The 20975-nt window shown below is 61.4% G+C and overlaps 1 protein-coding gene across 1 annotated transcript; it reads right to left on the bottom strand.

Moving 5' to 3' along the window:
- Positions 1 to 779: 779 nt before the first annotated feature.
- ONECUT3 (one cut homeobox 3) lies at positions 780 to 19663 on the bottom strand. The gene is given in 4 exon segments (XM_040629718.1): positions 780 to 1069; positions 18487 to 18810; positions 18813 to 18865; positions 18867 to 19663. Coding segments are annotated over 4 exon segments (1464 nt in total).
- Between the last annotated feature and the right edge of the window lie 1312 nt (positions 19664 to 20975).

Consider the following 20975-nt stretch of genomic DNA (forward strand, 5'->3'; position numbering starts at 1 on the left):
GGATGGGGTTTTTGGTTTCCTTGTTTCGGGTTTGGGGGGGGGGCTCTGTCCCTCCCTGCGTGTCCTCAAGGTGCCTAAAGGTAAAGTGAACTGACAGGGGCGCCGGGGAGGAGGCGTCTGCAACGTACCCGCATGTCTGAGCTTGCCCCCGCCAGGCTGGGGCGGGCTGGGGGAGGCTGCCCGCCTGTGGGCGCCGGCGTCTCCGCTGCGACCCCTCCCCAGACGTTAAGGCAGGCGATTCTTGGCACAAGGAACCCTGGCGGCGGGGGGGCAGCCGGGTTCTCGGCTGTGGGGCGATGCTGCCGGCGGAGGGGCTGGTCTTGGTGCGGCTGGGGAGCTGCAAGGACCCAGCCCGACGGCGGTCTTGGCGACTTGGGAAGGGGGGACCGCTGGGGACGAGGGCTCCTCCGGCCTCCCTCTGTGGGGAGGGGGCTGGCCAAGGAGGGGCTATTCTCAAAATTCTTTCTGTCAAATACCCGGTTTATATTTCTAGTATGTGCTTCTTGACCCGCTTTCGGGACGACGCGGTGAGCCCTGCTTTCCACCCCGAGGCCGTCCGGGCGTCCTGAACGGAGGGAGCTGGGGAGCCCCTTCTGCCACCCCCTCCCCTCTGGGGGGGTGGAGGGCTCCCTTTGGCCTGGAGGGGACAGGAGGGGGGAGGAGGGACCCTTCTTGTGCACGGGGCTGGGGGGCGGGCTGCACCCCTCCAGCGCCCCCCCCCCCGGGGCGGGACCCGGCCGGCGGGGCAGGGGCGGGGGGGGGGAGCGGGGAGCGCGGGCTCAGGCCTTGGAGAAGGTGGCGGCGCCGGCGGGGCCCGCAGGGGCGGCGCCCGGCTCCTCCGCCCAGCGGTTCATGCAGCGACGCCGCGCGTTCATGAAGAAGTTGCTGACGGTGTTGAGCTCCAGGCCGAGCTGCTGCGAGATGGTGACCTGCATCTCCTTGGACGGCCGCTTGTTCTCCTTGAAGATGGCGATGAGCGTGCGCCGCTGCAGGTCGGTGAACACCAGACGCTGCTTCTTGGGCTGCAGCGCGCGCTCCTTCTGCTGCTCCTGCTCCTTGCGCTTGCACGCTGCGGGCCGCCCAGCGGGCGCGGGTGACACACGGGAACAGAGACGGGGACACGGCGTGAGCGCGGCTCCGCGGGCCCGGCTCGCCGCCCCTCCCCGCCCCCAGGGCCCGAGCCCTCGCTCCCGCGGGGACGCTGCGGGACAAGCCGGGACTTACTAGGTTCTTGGGCTGTGTCACCAACCCCGGTAACCCCGCCCCCCGCGAAGTGCCAGTCTGTGCCCTCCTCCCGGGCTGTCGGTCAGGCCTGACCAGCTCAGGGACCCTGTATCAGGAGGCTGACGTGGCGTAGCCCTGACTCCGAGAACTAAGCCCCCACCCCCACCTCCACCCCAGGAGGCTGAGACCGGGACTTGGCCTCCCTCAAGTGCTCAGGGGATCCTCCGGAGCTGGGAGGATCTGAGGAAGGTGGGGGGATGCAGGACCGACCCCCCACCTCCCGTTGGGAGCAGGGAGAAGGCTGCAGGAGGCTGCCCCACTGCCCTTGGCTGGTGGATGCTTGCCAAGGGGAGCTGGCCGCACCTCAGGGCAGCCAAGCAACACCCCAGGCTCCTGCACGGGGCCCCAGTGCCAAAGAGGACCCCTTCCCTCAAGGCAGTGGGGCCAGTGGGTGGAAAAGCTGAGCATCACCAGCCAGCATGGGCTACCTCCCTCCAGGGGCTCTATCAGAGTCTCAGTTTCTCCACCAGGTACTGGGCAAGGGCTGCAGGAGGTGGAGAACTTGCCCCATCAGCCTCCCCACCAACTCCTCACCCCCCCCCCAGTCTGCCGCCCCCACAAGCGGCTGGTGGCACAGGCTGTACCAGCAGAGCCCTGCTCCCAGCCCTGTTGACCCACTGGGACCACACACCAAACTGGCTTTTTTTTTTGGTTCTGGAAGAGTCTGAGCCAGATGGCATGCCAGATCAATGTCCACACACGTCTGCAAAAATAGATTAATGTTCCCTGTGCTGTGGCTCATTTCTCAGGGACAGCGGGTTCTCCCAGGAGAACTGACACCCCACTTCACTCCCTGTCTCCCCCTGACCTGAAGCACACAGCACTTCCAATGGGCTCTTTCAGGTTTTATGATTAAGTAAGGGTGATGTTTGGAGAATACCGGGCCGTTTAGAAAGGCCTCTAAGGAGAGAGACAGACAGAGAGAGAGAGAAGCGAGAGTGAGCAAGGAAGAGAGAGAAGGGGGGAAGGGGAAGAGAGGGGGAGGGAGGGGGAAAGATGGGGGTGGAAGGAGGGAGGGAGGGAGGGAGAAAGCAAAAGGAAGGGAGAAGGGAGGGGAGGGGGAGAGAGGAAGGGAGGGAGGAGAGAGGGAGGGAGAGGGAGAGAGATAGAGGAGACAAATGAGAAAACCGGTAGGAGGAGGGGGGAGGACGCCCCCTCTCGGAAAAAAACGGACAAAGCAGGCAAAGCTAAAATAAATACTCTTGGACGGTGAGAAAAAAGTGCTGTATCCATGAAACAAGAACAGGACACTGTTCAATAAAAAAGGACAATGAAAAGGGAAGAGTTAAATATACAATCACTGGAATAAATCAACGTAAGGACTGGAACACAGCGTCCAGCAAGTATCCCCGGAAACAGGACAAGGCAGATGCCGAGATGGGAAATGGGAGAAGGTGACCATAAAGGGTGGACCAGGCAGGTCTGTCATCTGATTCAGAGGCAATTGAAAACCAGAGGAAGAGATTACCAAATAAATAATGAAAAAAAAAATCCATGTTTGAAGGACATGAGAGTCCTGCTTAAAAGAGCCCATGACATGCTCAGCTCATTTGGGTGAAAAAAGATACTCCCTGAGTCTCTTTGTGAGATTTCTGAGACCCAGAATAAAGAGAAGAAAATAAAAGCTCCCAGAGAGGAAAGTCGGACACCCTGGGAGGGACTAAGAGTCAGAGTGGCTTTGGCTTCTCAAAAGCCAGGAGATGGTGAACCAATGCCTTCAAAATTCTGGTGGAAATTCTATTCAGCTAGAATTGTACAACAGCGAAACCTCAAGCAGGAGGGCGGAATAAACACATAGTCAGACGAATCAGAGTCTCCAAAAGCTGACTTCTGTGCTCCCTTTCTCAGAAATCTCCTGGAGCACATGTTTCACCAAAATGAGGAGGTAAATTAAAAAAGCGAAGTGTGGGATTCAGGAAGCGTGATTTTCCTACAGGAAAAGGAGAGGATCCTCCAGATGATGGGGGGCAGAGCCTAGAAGACTGTAGAACAGAGGCCCTCGGGACATGGAGGGCAGCCCCATCCAGCACCGAGGGAAGTGGAAAGGGGACATGACCTAATATGTGTGGAAAATCCCATTGAGTTGGTTTGCATTTTGTTGGGGAGTATGGGAAGAACTCGTGATTGGCAACTACTAACTCCTGGAAAAACAAACAGTTGTACAAGAAAGAAAAATGTAATCCTAGTACTCTATGTGGCTCAGATGTGGACAATATTCATTGAAAGCATAATAATGTAATATTGAATATTGATTTAGGTGAAAGACTATATTCATAACTATACTGAGAAGCTGACAGAGGGAAAGGGTGTGGTATGGTTATGGAAAGATGGTAAGGCAAAATGTGACAGATGAACAGTACACCAGGCAGCCTTTAGTGTGCAGAAGAGGAGAGCAAGAACATAAGCTCATATTTTGTCTGCATTAAGAAACATGGGAAGGGGGGCGCCTGGGTGGCACAGCGGTTAAGCCCTCTGCCTTTGGCTCAGGGCGTGATCCCGGCATTGTGGGGTGGAGCCCCACATCAGGCTCCTCTGCTATGAGCCTGCTTCTTCCTCTCCCACTCCCCCTGCTTGTGTTCCCCCCCCCCCCGGCTTTTTCTATCTCTGTCAAATAAATAAAAAAAAAAAAAAAAGAAAGAAAAGAAACATGGGAAGGGAGCGCGAGGAACAGTCCTGACCTCCCATCTCCTTGGAACTTGGCCACCCTGTGAGGGTCAACTGAGGGACCACGTCCCCATTCTTTCAAAGAGAAGCTGAGTCTCCAGCATCAAGTCCAGGGTAAGAGTCAAGACTCAGCCCCAGGCCTTTACATTTCAAAAGAGGCCCTCCTTGCACACCAGTAGTAATCGTCAATTCATTAATTCATTCACTTGTCCCTTCATTCACTTAGCAGTTTACTCACAAATTCATCACACATTTACAGTAGGGACAGATACAAATGACCTCAGAGAGCTCATTAGAGGGATGCCTGGCTGGCTCAGTTGGTAGAGTATGCAACTCTCCATCTCAGGATCCTGAGTTCAAGACCCACATTGGGTGTAAAGCTTACTTAAACAAAAAAGAAAAGAAAAAAAAGAAAAGAAAAAAGAAAAGAACTCACAAGAGCTTTACATGCCAAGATCCTTACATGTCTCATCTTTTAATCCTTATGATAATTCCATAAGACAGGGATTGTTCTTATTTACTCAGAGAAGGTAAGCCACCTGCCCCAGGTTGCCCAGCAAGTCCCAGCAGGGGCAGGACAGGAGCCAAGGTGGTAAGACATGGTTCCCCCTCTTCCACTGCTTCCCTCTTCTCCAGTCAAGAGCCTAATGGGGGCCCCAGAGGCAGGGGCTGGGGGAGGGGTCAAGCCAAGCAGAGTCATGAAAAAACTTCGTGTTTTGTCGATCACAGCAAAAAGAGGCTCCCCTCTCCCCCCTTCCCAGTGTTCAATCTAATTACAGCTCCTCACAGCCCCAATCGATCTGGGCTCCAGTCAGAGCTGTTTACCAGGAGCAGCTTTTGTCCTGGCTTCCATCCCCCACAGCCCCCGGAGCCCAGCCTGGAGGCTCAGAGGTGTGAGTGCCAGTTGGGGGAGGCAGCCCAAGTGCCTCCCATCAGCGCACCTGTCACCATCGCCACCTTCCCCTCACAGCATTCTGTCTGGTGCCCAAGATCCCACTACTGCAGTCCTTGTGTCACCTGGGCACCCCAAGAGGAGGACAGGCTGTGGGAATGAGCCCCTTTGCAGAAGTGAAAGCCCAGGCTGGGACAGAAGGACGGACCCAGAGCAGGCCTGGAGAGAGCACCTCGAGGAGAAGCCTGGACTTACCCACAGTGCCAACCACCAGCCTCCTACTGCGATGCCACTGCTATGGACACCTCTTCCACGGTGATCTCCACTGGGGACTGCCACTGTGGCTTCCACCTCCATCACCACCGCCACCATCACCTTCCCCATTGCCTCCCCCACCACCTGCACCGATTCTACCATCATCACCTCCACCACCATCGCCTCCTCCACCATTGCTTCCTCCACCATCGCCTCCACCACCTGCATCCCTTTCACCAACATCACCTCTCCCATCACCTCCCACATCACCTCCCCCACTGCCTCCTCCCCCATTACCTCCTCCACCGCCTCCTCCACCGATTCTACCTTCATCACCTCCTCCACCGGCATCCCTTCCACCTCCATAGCCTCCTCCACCATCGCCTCCTCCACTATCTGCATCCTTTCTGCCTCCATCACCACCGCCACCATCACCTTCCCCATTGCCTCCTCCACCGCCTGCACCGATTCTACCATCATCACTTCCACCACCATTGCCTCCTCCACCATCACCTCCACCACCTGCATCCCTTTCACCAACATCACCTCCCCCAACACCTTCCCCATGGCCTCCACCCCATCACCTCCCCCATTGCCTCCTCCACCACCTGCACCAATTCTGCTATCATTGCTTCCTCCACCGGCATCCCTTCCACCTCCATCACCTCCTCCACCATCACCTCCCCCACAGTCTCCCCCACCACCTACATCCTTTTCCCCAACATTGCCTCCCCCATCACCTCCTCCCCCACAGCCTCCTCCCCCTCACCTCCCCCATCACTTCTCCCATCACCTCCCCCATTGTCTCTCCTCCATCACCTTCACCACCATCACCTCCACCTGCATCACTTCCTCCACTATCACTTCGAGCTCCATCGCCTCCTACCATCCTTCACCACCTGCACCAATTCTATCATCATCACCTCCTCCACCATCGCCTCCACCACCTGCATCTCTTTCTCCAACATTGCCTCTCCCATCACCTCCCCCATCGCCTCCTCCTCCATCACCTTCACCACCATCACCTCTATCTGCATTGCTTCCTCCACTATCACTTCTACCTCCATCGCCTCCTCCACCACCTGCACCAATACTACCAATATCGCCGCCTCCACCATCAGTGTTACTTCTGCCCCATCAACTCCTCCACCTCTGTCACCTCCACCTCCACCACCACCACCACCACCTCTTTCAACAGCATTACCTCCATTACCTGTGCATCCATCACCACACCGACACCACCTCTGTGCTCTCACCTCCTCTGCTTGCAGCCCCACCATCATGACCTCCACTGCAATCACCGGCACATCACCTTTCTTTTTATGGGAGTCCCTCTGTCCTGCCTCCTGTTTGCTTCACCTGCACCAGCGCCTCCTCCAGTACCCTCCTCTACACCACGGAGCCCCACTGCAGGGGCCGCCTCATATGTGCCCGGCACAGGAGGACTCAACCCTGAGTCCCTCACCAGGGGCTCCCAGCCTGTGGTTGGGGGGCAGGGAGTGGCCCCAGACACAGACCCTCACCCTCAACCATGGCTGCCATGGCAGCTGGGGGAGGACCAGATGGCTACCAGACATGCTTGGGGACCCTGGGCAAGTCAGTCCCCCCACAGGGCCTTGGGCTCCTCATTTGCAAAATTGGGACATTCTGCCCACTTCACACGTTCTTCAGTGCACATCACCTGCCCCTCCCCTCCCATCTCACTCAGCCCCTACCCCTACCCCCACCCTGGCACCTCTCTGCTCTCCTCTCCTCCACTGCTCCCCTTTGCTTTTCTTTATTTTTGCATAGCATTACAATGATTCACCCACTCTATCCAGAGCCCCCCACAAGTGTGGGTTTGGGTCAGCCCTCCATGCCTCCAGGGACTGAGAAACTGATTTTAAGAACCACTGATTCTGAGATGCTCTGATCTTAGAACAACTGGTGTCCCCATCCATCCCACCTCTCTCAATCTTTTTTGGAGTCCAGGGATGAAGAGGGGCTGGGGCTGGGTCCTGGGTGTTCCCAGAGGCCCCAGGAAAATATCACAGGCGATCCAGAGGGGACTGAGAGCCCACTCCCAAGTCTGAGCCCCTCACGGGTGCCCAGCAAGTGAGCCAAGAAGGGCCCTGTCCAGCAGGCCAGCTCCAGCCCAGGGCAGAACTCCAAGTAGGAGGGGGCAAGGCTCCACTGGTCTGTGTCTAGGTGGGAGCAAAGATGAACTGGGGGACCCTCAAGTTCCAGATGAAAACCCTTTCATTTCAGACTCCCGGGACTTGCCTACATAGCACCTCTCTTCTGCCTTCTTCTTGCCTTCCTAGAAAGTGCTGGGATCGGCAGATCACCCCCTCCCCTGGTGCCCCTCCACGGGCCAAGAGGGTGGTCAAACCCTGTCACCCCCTGAATCATTGCACGGTGTCTACCCTCTGTACCTCTGTTTTTTCAAATGGAAAATGGTCTTAATATGGTCTCTGCCTCGCCCAGCTATGGGAAGAGAAAAGTCTTGAATATCATGGTGGGGCTGAGAAGAGGTTCTGAGGTCTCATCTAGGGGTCACATGGCCATAAAGTTCCCCACCCCCACCTAAGGTCCAGCCTCAAGCCTCTGCATCTCTCCCAAAATCTTCCAGGAGAGGGCACGGATGGAGAAACTGAGGTAAGGAGTAGGGAGTTGGCTGCCCCAGCCGGAGAAATCCTACTCATCTCTCAAGGCCCAGTAGCAGTGACCTTTCCCCCAGGAAACACTTCTCTTCACCCCAAAAAAGCCTGGCTCGCTCCCCTGGGGCCCCCAGTCCTGACCTTGTGGGTCAAGCCTGAGCCTGAGTTCCCTCTGTTTCCCCACACAGAGTAGGTCCGCAGGACGTGGCTGGCCGGCTGTGTTTGTCTGATGCCCGACCCCCCTCATGGCCCTCCTGTGTGGGTGGTGGGGTGGTGAGGGGATTCAGCCCAGACTGGAAGACTCTGCCAGGGAGGCCCAGCCAGCCACCAGCTTGGTGGGCCAGTCAGGGCAGTGGGACCCCCAGAGCACCCTCAGCAGCGCACCCCCCTGAAGTCAGGGAGGGAGCAGTTGGGGCCTCTGAATGAGTCACCCCTAAGTGGCTGGGGGAGAATCAGGCTGCTGGGGAGGGAGCCGGTTCATATCTCTTCACCCCCAACATCTTCTGATAGATACACTATTCCTTCTCCCTCTTACTCCCCTTCCTCCCCATCCCTCCTCCCCCTCCTCTCATCCCCTCCCCCCTTTCCCTGCTCCCCTCCTCCCCTTCCCTCTCCTTCTCCCATCCACTCCTCCTCCTCTCCTTCCTCCCGCTCTCCCTCCTCCTCTCACTGCTCCTTCTCCTCCCCCCTCCTCCCATCCTCTCCCTGAGGTCCACTGTGGTCTGGGCCACCTAACCAGGCAGCAGTGGGTGCCTGGGGGCAAGGGAGTGCCGCTGCAGCTCCTGTCCCGGGCCATCCCTGGACCCCAGTGGGCTGACCATGCAGGCATCTGTCTGTCCCCCCATCCTATTGGGGGTGCCCGTGTGGGGCTGCCACAAATGCCAGGTGGGGTGCAGGGCTACGTGTGATGTGTGATTGAGGCTCTGCGTGTGGGCTCTCGGGCGTGTAGTGGGCTTCGTCCATACATAAATCACAGGGGTGAGTAACGTCCTGTGACCCTAGCAAGAGTTGTCCACTGGCCAGCTGGAATGTGGGCACTGGCACGGGTATCTGGAGGGGTGCTGGAGGGGAGAGGCCCAGAGTGTGTGGCTGGGTCACTGGTCCTGGTGGAGAAAGACCCAGGGGCCAGCAGACATCTGCATGACAGGTGAATATGGGGGGAAGCAGCGCCGAAACCTGGGCCCGTGGTGTGATGAGCCCGGGCCACAGCTGTGCATGGCACCCAGGGCAAGCTCCTGCGTCCGAGTGGGTGGGATGCAGCCAGTGACCATCCAGACCCTCGGGACGGCTCCTGTGCACCTGCCCGCTCCCGGGCGGCCCACCCACACCTTCTCCAGTCCCGGTCCGGTCTGTGGGGACACGGGCCCTTGGATCCCGGGGCTCAGGGGCCTCGAGCACACACTCTGGGCACACTGGTTTCCTGGTGTATCGGAATCCTGACGTCCAATCCGTCAGCGGGAGGGAGCTGAACGAGTCCCAAAGCGGGTCCCTGGACCCGTTCCTTTCTTCCTTGCTTGCTTCATTCATTTATCAAGCACCTACTTTGTGCCAGGTGCCGCTGGGGAGCCGGGCAGCCTCCCTTCACGCGGCCATGGTCTGATGTGTAAGACATGTCACTCCGATAATCCCACGAGTAACTGGAAAGCCAGGGCTGACTTGGTTCCGAAAGGGGGTGCTGGCTGCCTGGCTTGGAGCAGTGAGGGATGGAGGTGGCATAGGAATGGGGGCCGAGAGGGGGGAGATGTGAGCCCCCTGGGTTCTAAGAGGGCTCCAGGTGGGGACAGAGCTTGGTATGCAGGCTGGGCCTGGGCACCCAGCCCGGGTCTTGGATGGGGGGGCGTCCAGTGAAGCCTGGAGGACAAGAGGAGTGAGCCCCAGCGGCACCAGGAGGGCTGGGTTTGACAGGGAAGGACACGAGCTGAACCACAGCACCAGAACTCAGCAAGGGGACACCTGTCCCTCTGTGTTGCGCTGTCTGCCCAGTGTCCAGGGCAACAGCTAGGCCTGTCTGTGTGCCCTCTCCCCTGCACCAAACGCCTGTACTCCTCCCCCATCCACCTGGGCACAGGATGGGGGTGTGGGAGCAAGAGCTGGAGCCGGCTGTCCCCTCCTCTCCGGCCCCCTCCTGTGCTCAGCTTAGGCTTCGTGGAGCAGACAATTCAATACGGAGCCTGGTCTCCGGCTGGGATGATGACCAGTTTCCTTGGCAACGCGTCCCGCCCCAGCCACCAGCTGCCCAGGCCCCAGATGTGGGGAGCCCTGATGCCCCCACCCTGATGGCTTGTCTCCGCTGGGCTGAGCAGCCCTGAGCCTCCCCCGAGGCCTCCCAGCCCAGAGATGGTGGATGACTTGCCCAAGGTCACACAGCGAGTCACTAAGGGGGGGCCTGGAGTCCACACTGACCCTCTTTACCTTTACCCTGTACCCCTGAGGGAGCCCAAAAGGGGTTCCCATGGTGGGGTGCGGAATCATCTCCAAGGAGACAGGTGCAGAGCCAGGCCCCTGCCCTCAGGCAAGGACCCTCAGAGGCCTCCAGCAGCCCCTCTTCATCTGTCTTCCTGGCTGTCCACTCGCTACCCCTTCCCCCTCCCCTGTCTGCCCTGGCACACCTCTCCTCCAGCCAGCACAAGGCCTTGCCTCCCGCCCCCCCCTCCACTGCTCCCCCAGATGGGATTTTAATGGCCATGTTTTCAAATTAGTTCTGAGCCTTTCAAAGACTTATCAGGGAAATGAGTGTTTCCGCAGGGACTCTGGGCCGCCCCTGGGGGCTCCGTCTGGAGGTTGCAGTGCCTGGGGTTGGGGAACTGGGGTGTCTAGGGGCAGCTCACACTTAGACCGTCCATGGAGACTCCCCCCCATGCAGACACCCTCACACGGGGCAGACCGAGTCGGTGCACCGGCACAGCTGTCCCCAACCCGCACACAGCGTTTATTTTTAAAAACCTATTAAGAAGTCACAGCGGCCAACAGTTGGAAATGGATTTGAAAAAGATGACCGGAAAGGAACCAGTGATAAGAAAAAAGAACAGAGAGGCCAACCTAGGAAGGGGGGCGTGACCCAGCCCTTCAGGGATTAGGAAACGAATCAACAGATGAAGTCACAGAACGGGGTGCCCCAAGCCCGCCAGGTGCAGAGAAGGGCTGGCCACGAACCGTCTGGAGCAGCCTGACTGTCCTCTGGCTGGGAGGTAGTCAGGGAAAGAGGGAAATGGCCCACGAGAACAGGACGTGGCCAGCCAAAATGACCCTGGAGGCACTCTCTTTCCTGATGTGGAATGTTCTAGGTGTCATGGAGAAGGAAGCAAAACAGAACTGACTCTCCGACTCGCTGTTTTAAAAAGAGGAAAACAGAAGAAGGAGCAGTTGTAGCTGTCGGGTGAAGGGTGGCCTCTCTGTCGAAGGACAGATAGAAACCGGGGGGCTGGATGGGACGCCTGGGTGGCACAGCGGTTAAGCGTCTGCCTTCGGCTCAGGGCGTGATCCCAGCGTTATGGGATCGAGCCCCACATCAGGCTCCTCCGCTATGAGCCTGTTTCTTCCTCTCCCACTCCCCCTGCTTGTGTTCCCTCTCTCGCTGGCTGTCTCTATCTCTGTCAAATAAATAAATAAAATCTTAAAAAAAAAAAAAGAAACTGGGGGGCTGGAAGGGGGGGTCACGGAAGACCCGTCTTGCTCCTCAAATTTGGAACTACGCGAATGTGTCCACCATTGAAAATAATAATACAGCATTGTTTAAGGAGGCCGGCGGAGGGATGAGCAGCTTTGCGGTGGCTCCCACTGCTTCCGGGAGCCTGTTTCTTTATCCAGTTCCTGAGCTCCCGTGAGGCTGGGAATTCTAGTCTCCATTTGGGGAAACAGAGGGGCGCAGGGGGAAGCTACTAGTCCACGGTCACAGGCCTCAGACGCCGCCACCCCCTCCAGGCTTTCCCTGAGCGCCTTCGCGCCAGTCCGGGGGAGCCCGCACTCCGTGGTCCGCGCTCCCAGCGCTGCGCCCACGACGTCCGGAGCGCACAGCCCAGCGCTCCCAGGACCGCCGCCGCCCTAGGGTGTGCACCATACAGGGGTCTGGGGTCTCCTCACGTCCCGCCAGGCTGCGGACGGCGAGTGCTCAGCTGGCTCCTTTCGGGTTTAGAGGATCCCCATGGCCCTGAGGAGGACAGAGGTGCGGAATGCGGCTCATCTCCGTGGCTGGCCTCCCCGGCAATGCGGGGCGGTGTTCTCCTGGTGGGGGAAATTGAGGCACTGACATTTCCCCCAACGTGCGCGTGCATGGGGTGGGCGGATGCGTCTGGCATTTGGAGAAGGGCGGACCCCTGCTGTCCCGCATTCACCCACCGGGGCACTGTAGTTGGACCCTTCCTCAACCCCCAAGCACTAGGGAGTAGAGTTGGGCAGTAACTGTCTAGAAGCGCCAGAGACAGGTGTTCCAGCAAGCCCAGCCGGGGGCCCATGGATGACCGGTCGCCAGCACTGGGGTGTGTGGGGGGGGATTCTCCCCGCCTTGCTTATGCCAGATCCAGATCCGAGCAAGAAGACGGATGGGGTTCCTGAGCCAAAGACCGCCCGACTGTCCCAGTGCAAATGCGTGCGACTACACCTACCACCGACGACATCTGTGCTTGCGGCCCGTGCGCACCGATATTTGCGTCCCCTGCAGGTCCCTTCTGCAGGCTGCACCAGTCACGGACGCATCTCCTTGTCCCTGTTTCCCTCTGCTGCGAATCTGTGACTTGTTGGGTCTAAGGGGTTCTCCTCCCCACATCTGCCCACAAGGCAGGAGTCCACAGGCAGGAGGGTCTCCTTCCTAAGCCCACCCACACCTACACCTATTGGCAGAGGGGAAACTGAGGCCACAGGCGCCCGTACTGCCCAAGGTCCCGTGGTGGGTCTCCCAGGCAGCCCCTGGCTCCTGGCCTAGCCTCTCCCCTCCCCCACTAGCGCTGCCTTCCTTATTGATCAAGGGCCATATTTAATTAAAAACTTGATTCAAACCAGCTTGAGCTCCCCTGGTTAAGCTGGGCTTGCCGCTACATAGAAAGGCGCAGGGCCCAGCACCCCTCCTTACAGCTGCTCTGGGCTTCCCCGCTCCCATCCTTTGTCCTCAGGGGTCCACCAGCCAGCAGTTAGGGCATCTGTAGGCTGCGGGCACGGAGCTTCCTCTACGCCCTGGGGTCTGTGTGGGGCTACATGGCAGGATACTCAGCAGAGGTGTGATGAGCTCCAGTGACCGTAGGAAGCCCCTTCCAGCTTTGAAGGAGGGCACCAGGGATGGGAGTGGAACCCGGAGAGCAGTGAGGAGGAAGAGGAGAAGGAGGAGGAGGGGTGGGGAGGAGGAGGAGGAGGGGACAGAAGCAGTGCCAGAGGTGGGTCACTCAGACTAGAGTGGTGATGGCTGATAGAGAAGCCGCACAGGAACGGGAGAGAAGTTAGGGAGGAGAGTGCCCAGTTCTGAGATGTTAGGCTAAGGGGACTTCAGAATAAAGCGGTGAAAAACCAGCTTCAGCCCCTCACTTTGCAGACCTGTCTATATGCTTAACTGTGATGTCGGGGTGACTGTCCCTGTCTTGCAGACAGGAAGGGGTTGTTGGGCTTGGGGCTCAGCAGGGCTGGAAATGCACTGCTGAGCCCAGGCTTACCCTGGGGGCCAGCTTCAGTGAGGGGTGGTTGGCCTGGAAAAGCAGAGGCAGGGATGCTGGTGGCTCTGAGTTGGACAGGAGGAAGATGGGACCTGGTGCCCACACACCCTCCCTGGGGGGCTCACGTGGGCCGTGATCCCTGCACCCTCAGAGGATCCCGGAGGAGAGAGCCCCCCCCTCCGTCCATCTGCCTGAGGGTTATCCAAACTGCTTATACACTGGACCTTGCTGTGACCTTGAGAGACATCCTCCTGTCCTTGGCCTCAGTCCCCTGAGGCCTCTTCCAGCCCTTGTCCCTGCTGGACTACCTGCCTGGAATGTCCCCCATTTGCAGGAGGGGGGAACCTGGGCATCTCAAGCCCTGCTTCCAGCCCCTCCAGACTCAGCCGATCAGGGAAAGCGGAGTCTGACTCCCTGCTGCTGGAGCTGCTCCATCTCACACTGTGGGGGGCTTTGCAACTGCCTTCCTTTCTCTTGGCCTCGGCTCGCCGGCCTGTAAAGTGGGCACAACACTCACATCCAGCTTCAATAGGCATTCCAAATGATTCCATGTCTCATTCCAGGTGGCTGAGCCAAGGAGAAGGTGAGGGCTTCAGACACCCCAACCCGCCCCCTCTTCATCTTGGAGCCTGCCCCTCCCCTCCGTCTCCCCGCATGGCAGGAGCACGGAATCACTGAGCCTGGGCATGGTCCTGGGACGGTCGCAGCCAGGTCTTGTGGTTTGGAAGGAGGGCCTGGTTTGGGCGGGGCAGGGTCGCCCTGGGCATCTTGCCGAGCTCACAGGGCTGTGGCACACACAATCGCAGCCGGGGTCTCCCTAACCCCATGCATCTCTGTGGGGGCTGTGGCGTCCCCCACCAGACCCCTCCTGGACTCCCTGTCCACTCTCTGTGCATCTCCCAGGTCCCAGGCGGCCGTGAGGCCCCCAGAAGAGGAGGAGAAGCGTGTGGGAAGTGGTCAAGGAGGTGGCCTCAGGGGGCAGGGTCTGCGAATGCGCGTGGCTGGGCTCCGGAGGGAGCGGTTGAGAAGCAAACGTCTGGGAGCCCCAACAGGAGTCGGCTTAATCGGTCCACTTCACAGATGAGGCAACTGAGCCTCAGACCCGCACCCCTCAGCCCACCAGTCGGTGAGGGAGCCCAGCTGAGGCCCAGCTTGTTGGTCGGACCTTGTGGGCTGGGTCCCTTCATGCTCAGACACCCCCCTGTCTGGAATGGTGGCTGCAGAGTGGGGGAAGAGGCTGGGGGCAGGGAGTGCCTGCCTTACCCTGGGTGGAGGAGCTGGTTTGCCTTTTCCTGTCCATTACCGTCCCCTCCAGACCATCAGACGGGCCACATGCTGCCGCCCCCATCAGCATCTTGGTTCCAGAAATGGGTCCCTCCTTGCCTCAGTTTCCCCATGCTCCCCAGTCTCCACCACCCCTCAGGGATTTGGGCACCTGACTCACCAGCGAGGTAAGAAGGAGAACAATTGTCTCCATCTGATATTTATTTTATATATATATATTTTTCTGATCAGTTACAAAAAATACTTTTCCTCCAGAGTTGCTATTTAAACAATATTTGAAGACGGCCAAACCTATCGACCAGCGGCAGTGATGAATTAGAGACAGTAATTCGAATTCATCGACCACCCCGCCCCCAGCCGAGACTCCCCCCACCCCTCCCCCAGTCCTTCTCCCAGAATTCCCGCTTGAGCTAGAGCCAGAGAGGCTTCCAGGAGGAGGCAGCTGGCAAGCCTCATACTCCCAGGGCCCCGGAATGGGGTGAGAAGCTGAGGCCCCCAGTGGCGGTGGGGTTAGGGGGCTGCAGGGTGGGCCTTGCCCGGACTATCAGGTTCCAGAATGTCAGAACGTCAGACCCAGAACCTGGCTCCCCATCCCCGCATACACATTTACAGATGGGTAAACTGAGGCACAGAGCGCAGGCAGGCACAGGGCAGTGGGGTGGACCCTGAGGTCCACCTCGCCAGATTTCTCAGGCGCTTCACAGAAACAAAGACACCACCTCTTTCACCCCGGGCCCCAGATGTGGGAAGGAGAGAGCTGGGGAGCTGGGAAGGTGGGTGGGGAGAGACCCAGGCTGAGGGGAGCCCACTCAGCTGCCCTCCAGGGCTCTCGGCTCTTCTTTCCAGTGCTTTCCCTTCTCCATCTCTGTCTCTCTCCCTGTCTCTCTTTGTCTTTCTCAGTTTCTGCTTTGGTTTCTCTTTCTGTCCCCATCTTTGCTTCTGTCTGTTTCTCTGACTGTCCGGTTTTGTCTTCTCTCTCTCTCTGTTTTTGTCACTCTGCCTCTCCCTATCTCTGCCTCTCCGTGTCCATCTCTCTACGGGTGCCCTCCCGCCTCCTCGTCCCCCTCTGTCTTCCGGCCCTAGCGCCCGCGGTCACCCGGGTGGCCCCCCGGAGCCAGCGGGGAGGCCAGAGGCAGGCGAGCGCGCAGGCGGGACTGGGGCGCAGCCCCCGCCGAGGGGTGAGCAAGGGCGGGGCGGCGAGTCCTGCCGCGAGGGCTGGGGGCGGGGGGGGGGTGGGCGGCGGTAGGGCCCTGGGGGCGCTCCAGGCCGCTCGAGCGGGGCGCAGCGTTTGGGAGGGGGATGCGCCCCGTTGCCTCCCCCTAACCGCCACGATTTGCCGCCACTTAACCGCTTTTCATTTGCGCAGCGACCGGAGCTAAAGGCCTCCGAGCCGGCCGGCGCCTAATTACCCCTCACCCTCGGCCGGCCGGGCCACCTCTACCTCCCAGGCGGAGCCCCGTGGTATAGACGTGGCCCGGAGCGTGCGCGAGTTGCGGCGGGTGCCCAGGACAGGGCGCGCGGAGCAGGCGGGTCGGTGGGGTCACCGTGTGGGCAGCGGCCACCAGGAGCAGGGGACAGGTGGACGGTCCCGAGGCATTATCCCCAGTCCCCGAGTGCCCTGGCCAAGGCTCGACCCCTGCGCTCACCCCTCCTTGTCTCCCTGTGCTCCTGAGACCACCACGATTCCGACTTTCATTTTCCAAAAGTGGAAATCCAGGCGCAGGGAGGTGAGACTGCTGGCCAGAGCCACAGAAGCAGGGGAGGCCTTGCTGGGACGCAAACGAGGTCTGTTCCCCTCTTGCCGCTCTACCGGCAGCGGGAAGGGACTCCCCAAAGAGCGGGAAGGGACTCCCCAAGTGCGCCAGCGGGCCACCTTGCCTGGCTGGCACCACTCACCCCACAGCAGCCCCCCCCAGGACTCCTCCCCTGAGGTCTGTGGGTCCCGGGCGCCCTGGACGACCTTTGGGGGGGGCCCTGAAGCATGCGGCTGAATATGTGAATGGGCCGCTTCGTTCCTTGAGGTGAGGATGAGAAAAACGGAAAGCGGTGTGTGTTCCTTGGGGTGCACCCAAGTCCGACACCACGTCCCCTAAAATACATGTCCTGGGGAGGAGGCAGAAGGTGGCTGCTGTGGTCACATGCCACGTGTCCGTCGCTGGGTGTCGAAGAGTGCCGCTTAGTGTCGAACACCTTAGAGCTACGGCTGTGGCAGAGCGTATGGGGTGTGTTTCCGCTACCCGATGTCCCCTATGTCGCACAGAGCAGGCTGTGGCTGTGTGTTGATATGACCGATCGGCCCCTGTGAGCACGCCCATGTCATTGCACGTGGGATGGGGAGCAAGGCGGAACAGGTTCTGCCCTGACACAAGACCTGTCTAGGTTCCTAACGCCGTTTCTAGCATGTCACACTGGGTCACCTGCCACACAGGAAGGAGAATTTATTTTCCCGTTCCCTAAAGTGAAGATCTAAGAAGCCTACAGGAGGCTCAGCTAGTCGCCTCACACTGCAGAAGGGGGAAACTGAGGCCATGTGTGAGTGCAGGCACACCCCCCCCTCGTTATCCAGTACGCCTGGGGGAGGGGAGGAGCAAACATAGACCCATCTCCATCCCTCAATGATGTCCCTTCTCCCCAGACCCCCCTTCCTCCCTGGATGGACTCAAATCCTTCCCTGCCTCCCTGCTCCAGGGGCGCCCAGTGTGAGAGCCAGCCACTCCAGCTCCACTTGCCCCTGTGTGCAGAGAAGCGATCGATCCAGCCACCGAGCTGGCTATTGTCCCCACGGCTGGGGCAGCCGCAGCCCTCTCCCCTTGCGGCCAGGGAAAGACACCCCCCTCCAGGTCAGGCCCATCATTGGGACAGTTGGGGCTCTCCTGCACCCCAAAGGCACCCAGGAGAAGGGGGCCTGGCCAGGCCGCCTCGCTGGGGGCAGGTGTGGACCCAGCTGTTGTCAGCTGGGAGGGGGGGAGGGAGCGTGGTCCCCAGGGGGCCAGGGGCTGAGAGTCAGCCTGAGAGAGAGACGGAGAGAGTGCCTGAGAGTAGGAGAAAGAACGAGGAACAGGAGCAGAAGCAGAGCAAGCGAAAAATAAACAGACGCCAGTCTGTCCGGACAGAAAGAGGTAGAAATGAAGGAAACACAAAACGGAAAAGCCAGGCGGGCAGGAGGGCCCGCACGGAGCCAGAAGCAACCGGGCAGGGCAGACGGCCGGCCAGGGTGTGAAGGCCTCCGGGCCGCGCGGGCGAGGGTCCCCCGGGCCGCCCCTCCCCCGCCCGTTCTCGGGTGACCTTTGCCAGCGGCCGGAGAGGGGGAGGGGGCTATCGATCGCTGAGGCCGAGCTACAAAGAAGCGCGCGCTGGGGCCGAGGGCTGAGCGCGGGCCCGGCCCTGGCCGCCTCCGCGCGGGCGCCGGGTGCACGGTCCCGGTTCTCTGCCTCGAGCTGGGAGCGCAGTCGGGGGCTCTTTCGGGAGGAGGGGAGTGGCACCCGGAGCTGACAGCAGCGGCGCTTCTGGGGACAGCACCTCCATCCCCCCCACCACACACACAATGAGCGACCTTGCAGGCTGCCTCGGGGATCCTCCCCACAGTGTAAAAGGAACCAGGGACCCCTCCCCGTTCCTGGGGGGGGGGCGGGGGGGCTGCTATGGGGGGCAGGCGGCACAATCCCTTTCTCCCTTTTGGCGACAGTACAGACGGGCAGGGGCACGGATCACACTCCAGCCTCCTGCCAGGGAGTCCTGAGCCAGCCGGCGGGGCGCACGGCCCCGGCCTGAGAAGGGGCTGGGAGCCCCGAGCCCGGACCCTGGGGTCGGGCGCTGTGCGCCGCGCTCCTACCTGCGAGGCGCAGCGCCGACATGCGCTGGAACTCGGGTTCCTGCAGCCACTTCCACATCCTGCGGAAGGTCTCCCGGCCCGACTTGAGCTTGCTCCACGGCTTGGGGTTGCGCAGCAGGTCGGAGAGCGTGCCCTGCGAGCGGCACAGGACGCGCTGCGCGAAGATGGCCTGCGGGATGCTGTAGCGCTTCAGCTCGGCGGTGATGCGCTGCGCCACCTCCTTGGTGTTGATCTCCTCGGCCGCCGCGCCCGCCCCGGGGCCGCCGCCGCCCGCGCCCGGGCCGCCGCCGCCCGCGTGGGACCCGTGCGCCCCGGAGGCCGCCAGCCGCCCAGCGGCGCCAGCAGCCCTGCGGTGCCTCCGCCGCCGCGTGCGCGCGCCGCCGCCGCCGCCTCCGGGCAGCCCGCGAGCCAGCGCGTCCTCGGCGCGCCCTAGCAGCGCGGCGTGCGGTTCGAAGGCGGCGGGCGGCAGCAGCTTGTCCCCGGCCAGGTGGCCCGGCGCGCCGTAGGCGGCTAGCGGCGGCGGCGGCGGCGGCGGGGGCTGCGGGGCGCCGTGCAGCGCGGGCGGCAGCGCGTTGGGCAGAGGCGACAGCGGCGACCCCATGGCGGGCAGCTCCTTGCCGTAGGGCCCGTAGAGGTGGCCCACGGAGGCGAGCGCCGCGCGCTCGTCGCGCATGAGGGTGAAGCTGCCGCTCACGCTGGCCGCCAGGCGCTGCGGCGGGGGCGGCGGGGGCGGCGCGGCCGCGGGGTGCGGGTGTGCGTGGGGGTGGCCGCTGTGCGCCCCGGCCACCGCCGCGGCCGCCGCGTGCTGGTGGAACTTGTCGGCCACGGCCGCGAGAGGCGGCAGGTGCTGCAGGGGCGTGAGCGTCGTGTAGGTGCCGCCCAGGCCGGGCGCCTCACAGGCCATGCCCATGGCCGGGTGGAGCGGGCCCGCCAGCTCCCCGCGGAAGTCGGCGCCGCCACTCGCGCCGCCCGTGGCGCCCGCACCCCCGGCGCCCCCGCCGCCGCCGCCGCCGTCCAGCAGGCTCGCCATGCCGGCCACTAGGCCTGGGCGCCCGGGCGCCACCAGGCCGCGGTGCTGCGCCGCCGCCGAGCGCGCGTGGCCCGGGCTCAGCAGCTCGCCCGCCTGCGCGTGGGCCACGCCGTGCAGGCCCCCCAGGCTCTCCAGGCTCAGCTCCATGCTCCGCCGCTCACCCGCCGCGCGCGCTCCTCGGCGCCGGCCCGGCGCGCTCAAGGCCGCCGCATGGCCCCCGCCCGCTCCCCGGTGGCTGCGCGCGAGGCTGCCCGGCTGCGCGGCGCACCGCCCGGCCCGGCTGAGAGCGCGGCCACCAGGATGTGGCGGGGGAGCGGCCGCCGGCGCCCGGGCCCGGGTCTGACGTCAGCACCCCCGCCCACCCGCTCCCCTCGCCGCCGCCTCCCGCCGCCTCGCTCTCCGCCCGCTCCGGCCCCCTCGAGCGCCAGGCGGGCTTGAGTGGGCCAGACTCGGTCTTCTGGGGTCCCCTATCTCTGCGCCCGCCCGCGCCCCCCGGGGGGCTAGCCCTACGCGGGCACAACGGGCGGGGTTCCGGGGGCAGACTCCGCCGAGGTGGGGCTGGGGCCCTCATCTTTGCGTCTCTTTTTCTGTGTCTCTCCCCAGAGGGTCACGAAGGTTACTTTCTCGCCTAATGCCCCCAAGTCCATCTCCAGGGTGTGCGTAGGAATGTGGTTGGGTGGGGGCCTGCGATCCACCTGTCCCCCCCTCCATGGCGCACACACGGACCCCAGGAGGCACGTCCCTCTGCAAGCTCAGCTTCCCCTATTTGAGCACTCTACACGGAGTCACAGCCCCCTTCCCACTTCTCTGGGGGGCATGGTGCTGAAAAGCAGGGTCCTCAGGCTGGGAGACGGCCTGTTTGCCCCAAAGATCTGGATCTGCTTCCGGGTGTGGGCTCCTGGGCCTCAGTTTCCCTAGCTGTAGTGTGGAGCACCTGTCCTCAGGGGTGCCAAAGATACCTCCCTCTTCCAAGTTCTTCTGGTTTCCTCCATCCCCAGCGTGGGAGCAGCTTGGGGGTGACCCTTAAAGAACCCCCATCCTTTTCCAGAGCAGGTGGGCAGAGAACATGTCCTCTCTGCCTCCTAAGAAGCCCCTGCTTCAAAGGCCAGGGTTTCTCTTTGGGTGGGGGAGCGAAGCTGCTCATTTTCCTCACCACCTGGAGACAGTTGAGGCCCAGGGACCCCTGGGAACTGGGAGAAACAGGGAGCCTTCCACACTCAGGGAGATGTCCCCTTCCATGATCCCTCCAGCGGGGTAAGATGCACCCTTGTGACCAGACCAGACCCCAAAAGGTGCCCGTGTCTCAAGGCCAGAGTGGGGCAGGGAATCCCCAAATCAACCTCACCCCTTCCTCCCTCCCCAGATCATTGGCCCCACAGGGTAAACTTTGGGAGGAAAGCTAGTGAGGCCTCTGCTGGAGCCCGCTCCCCCCCCCCCCCCCCCCCCCCCCCCCCCCCCC

This window comes from Ursus maritimus, unplaced genomic scaffold (assembly GCF_017311325.1).
Source record: "Ursus maritimus isolate PB19 unplaced genomic scaffold, ASM1731132v1 scaffold_14, whole genome shotgun sequence".
In the NCBI taxonomy this organism is placed as follows: domain Eukaryota; kingdom Metazoa; phylum Chordata; class Mammalia; order Carnivora; family Ursidae; genus Ursus; species Ursus maritimus.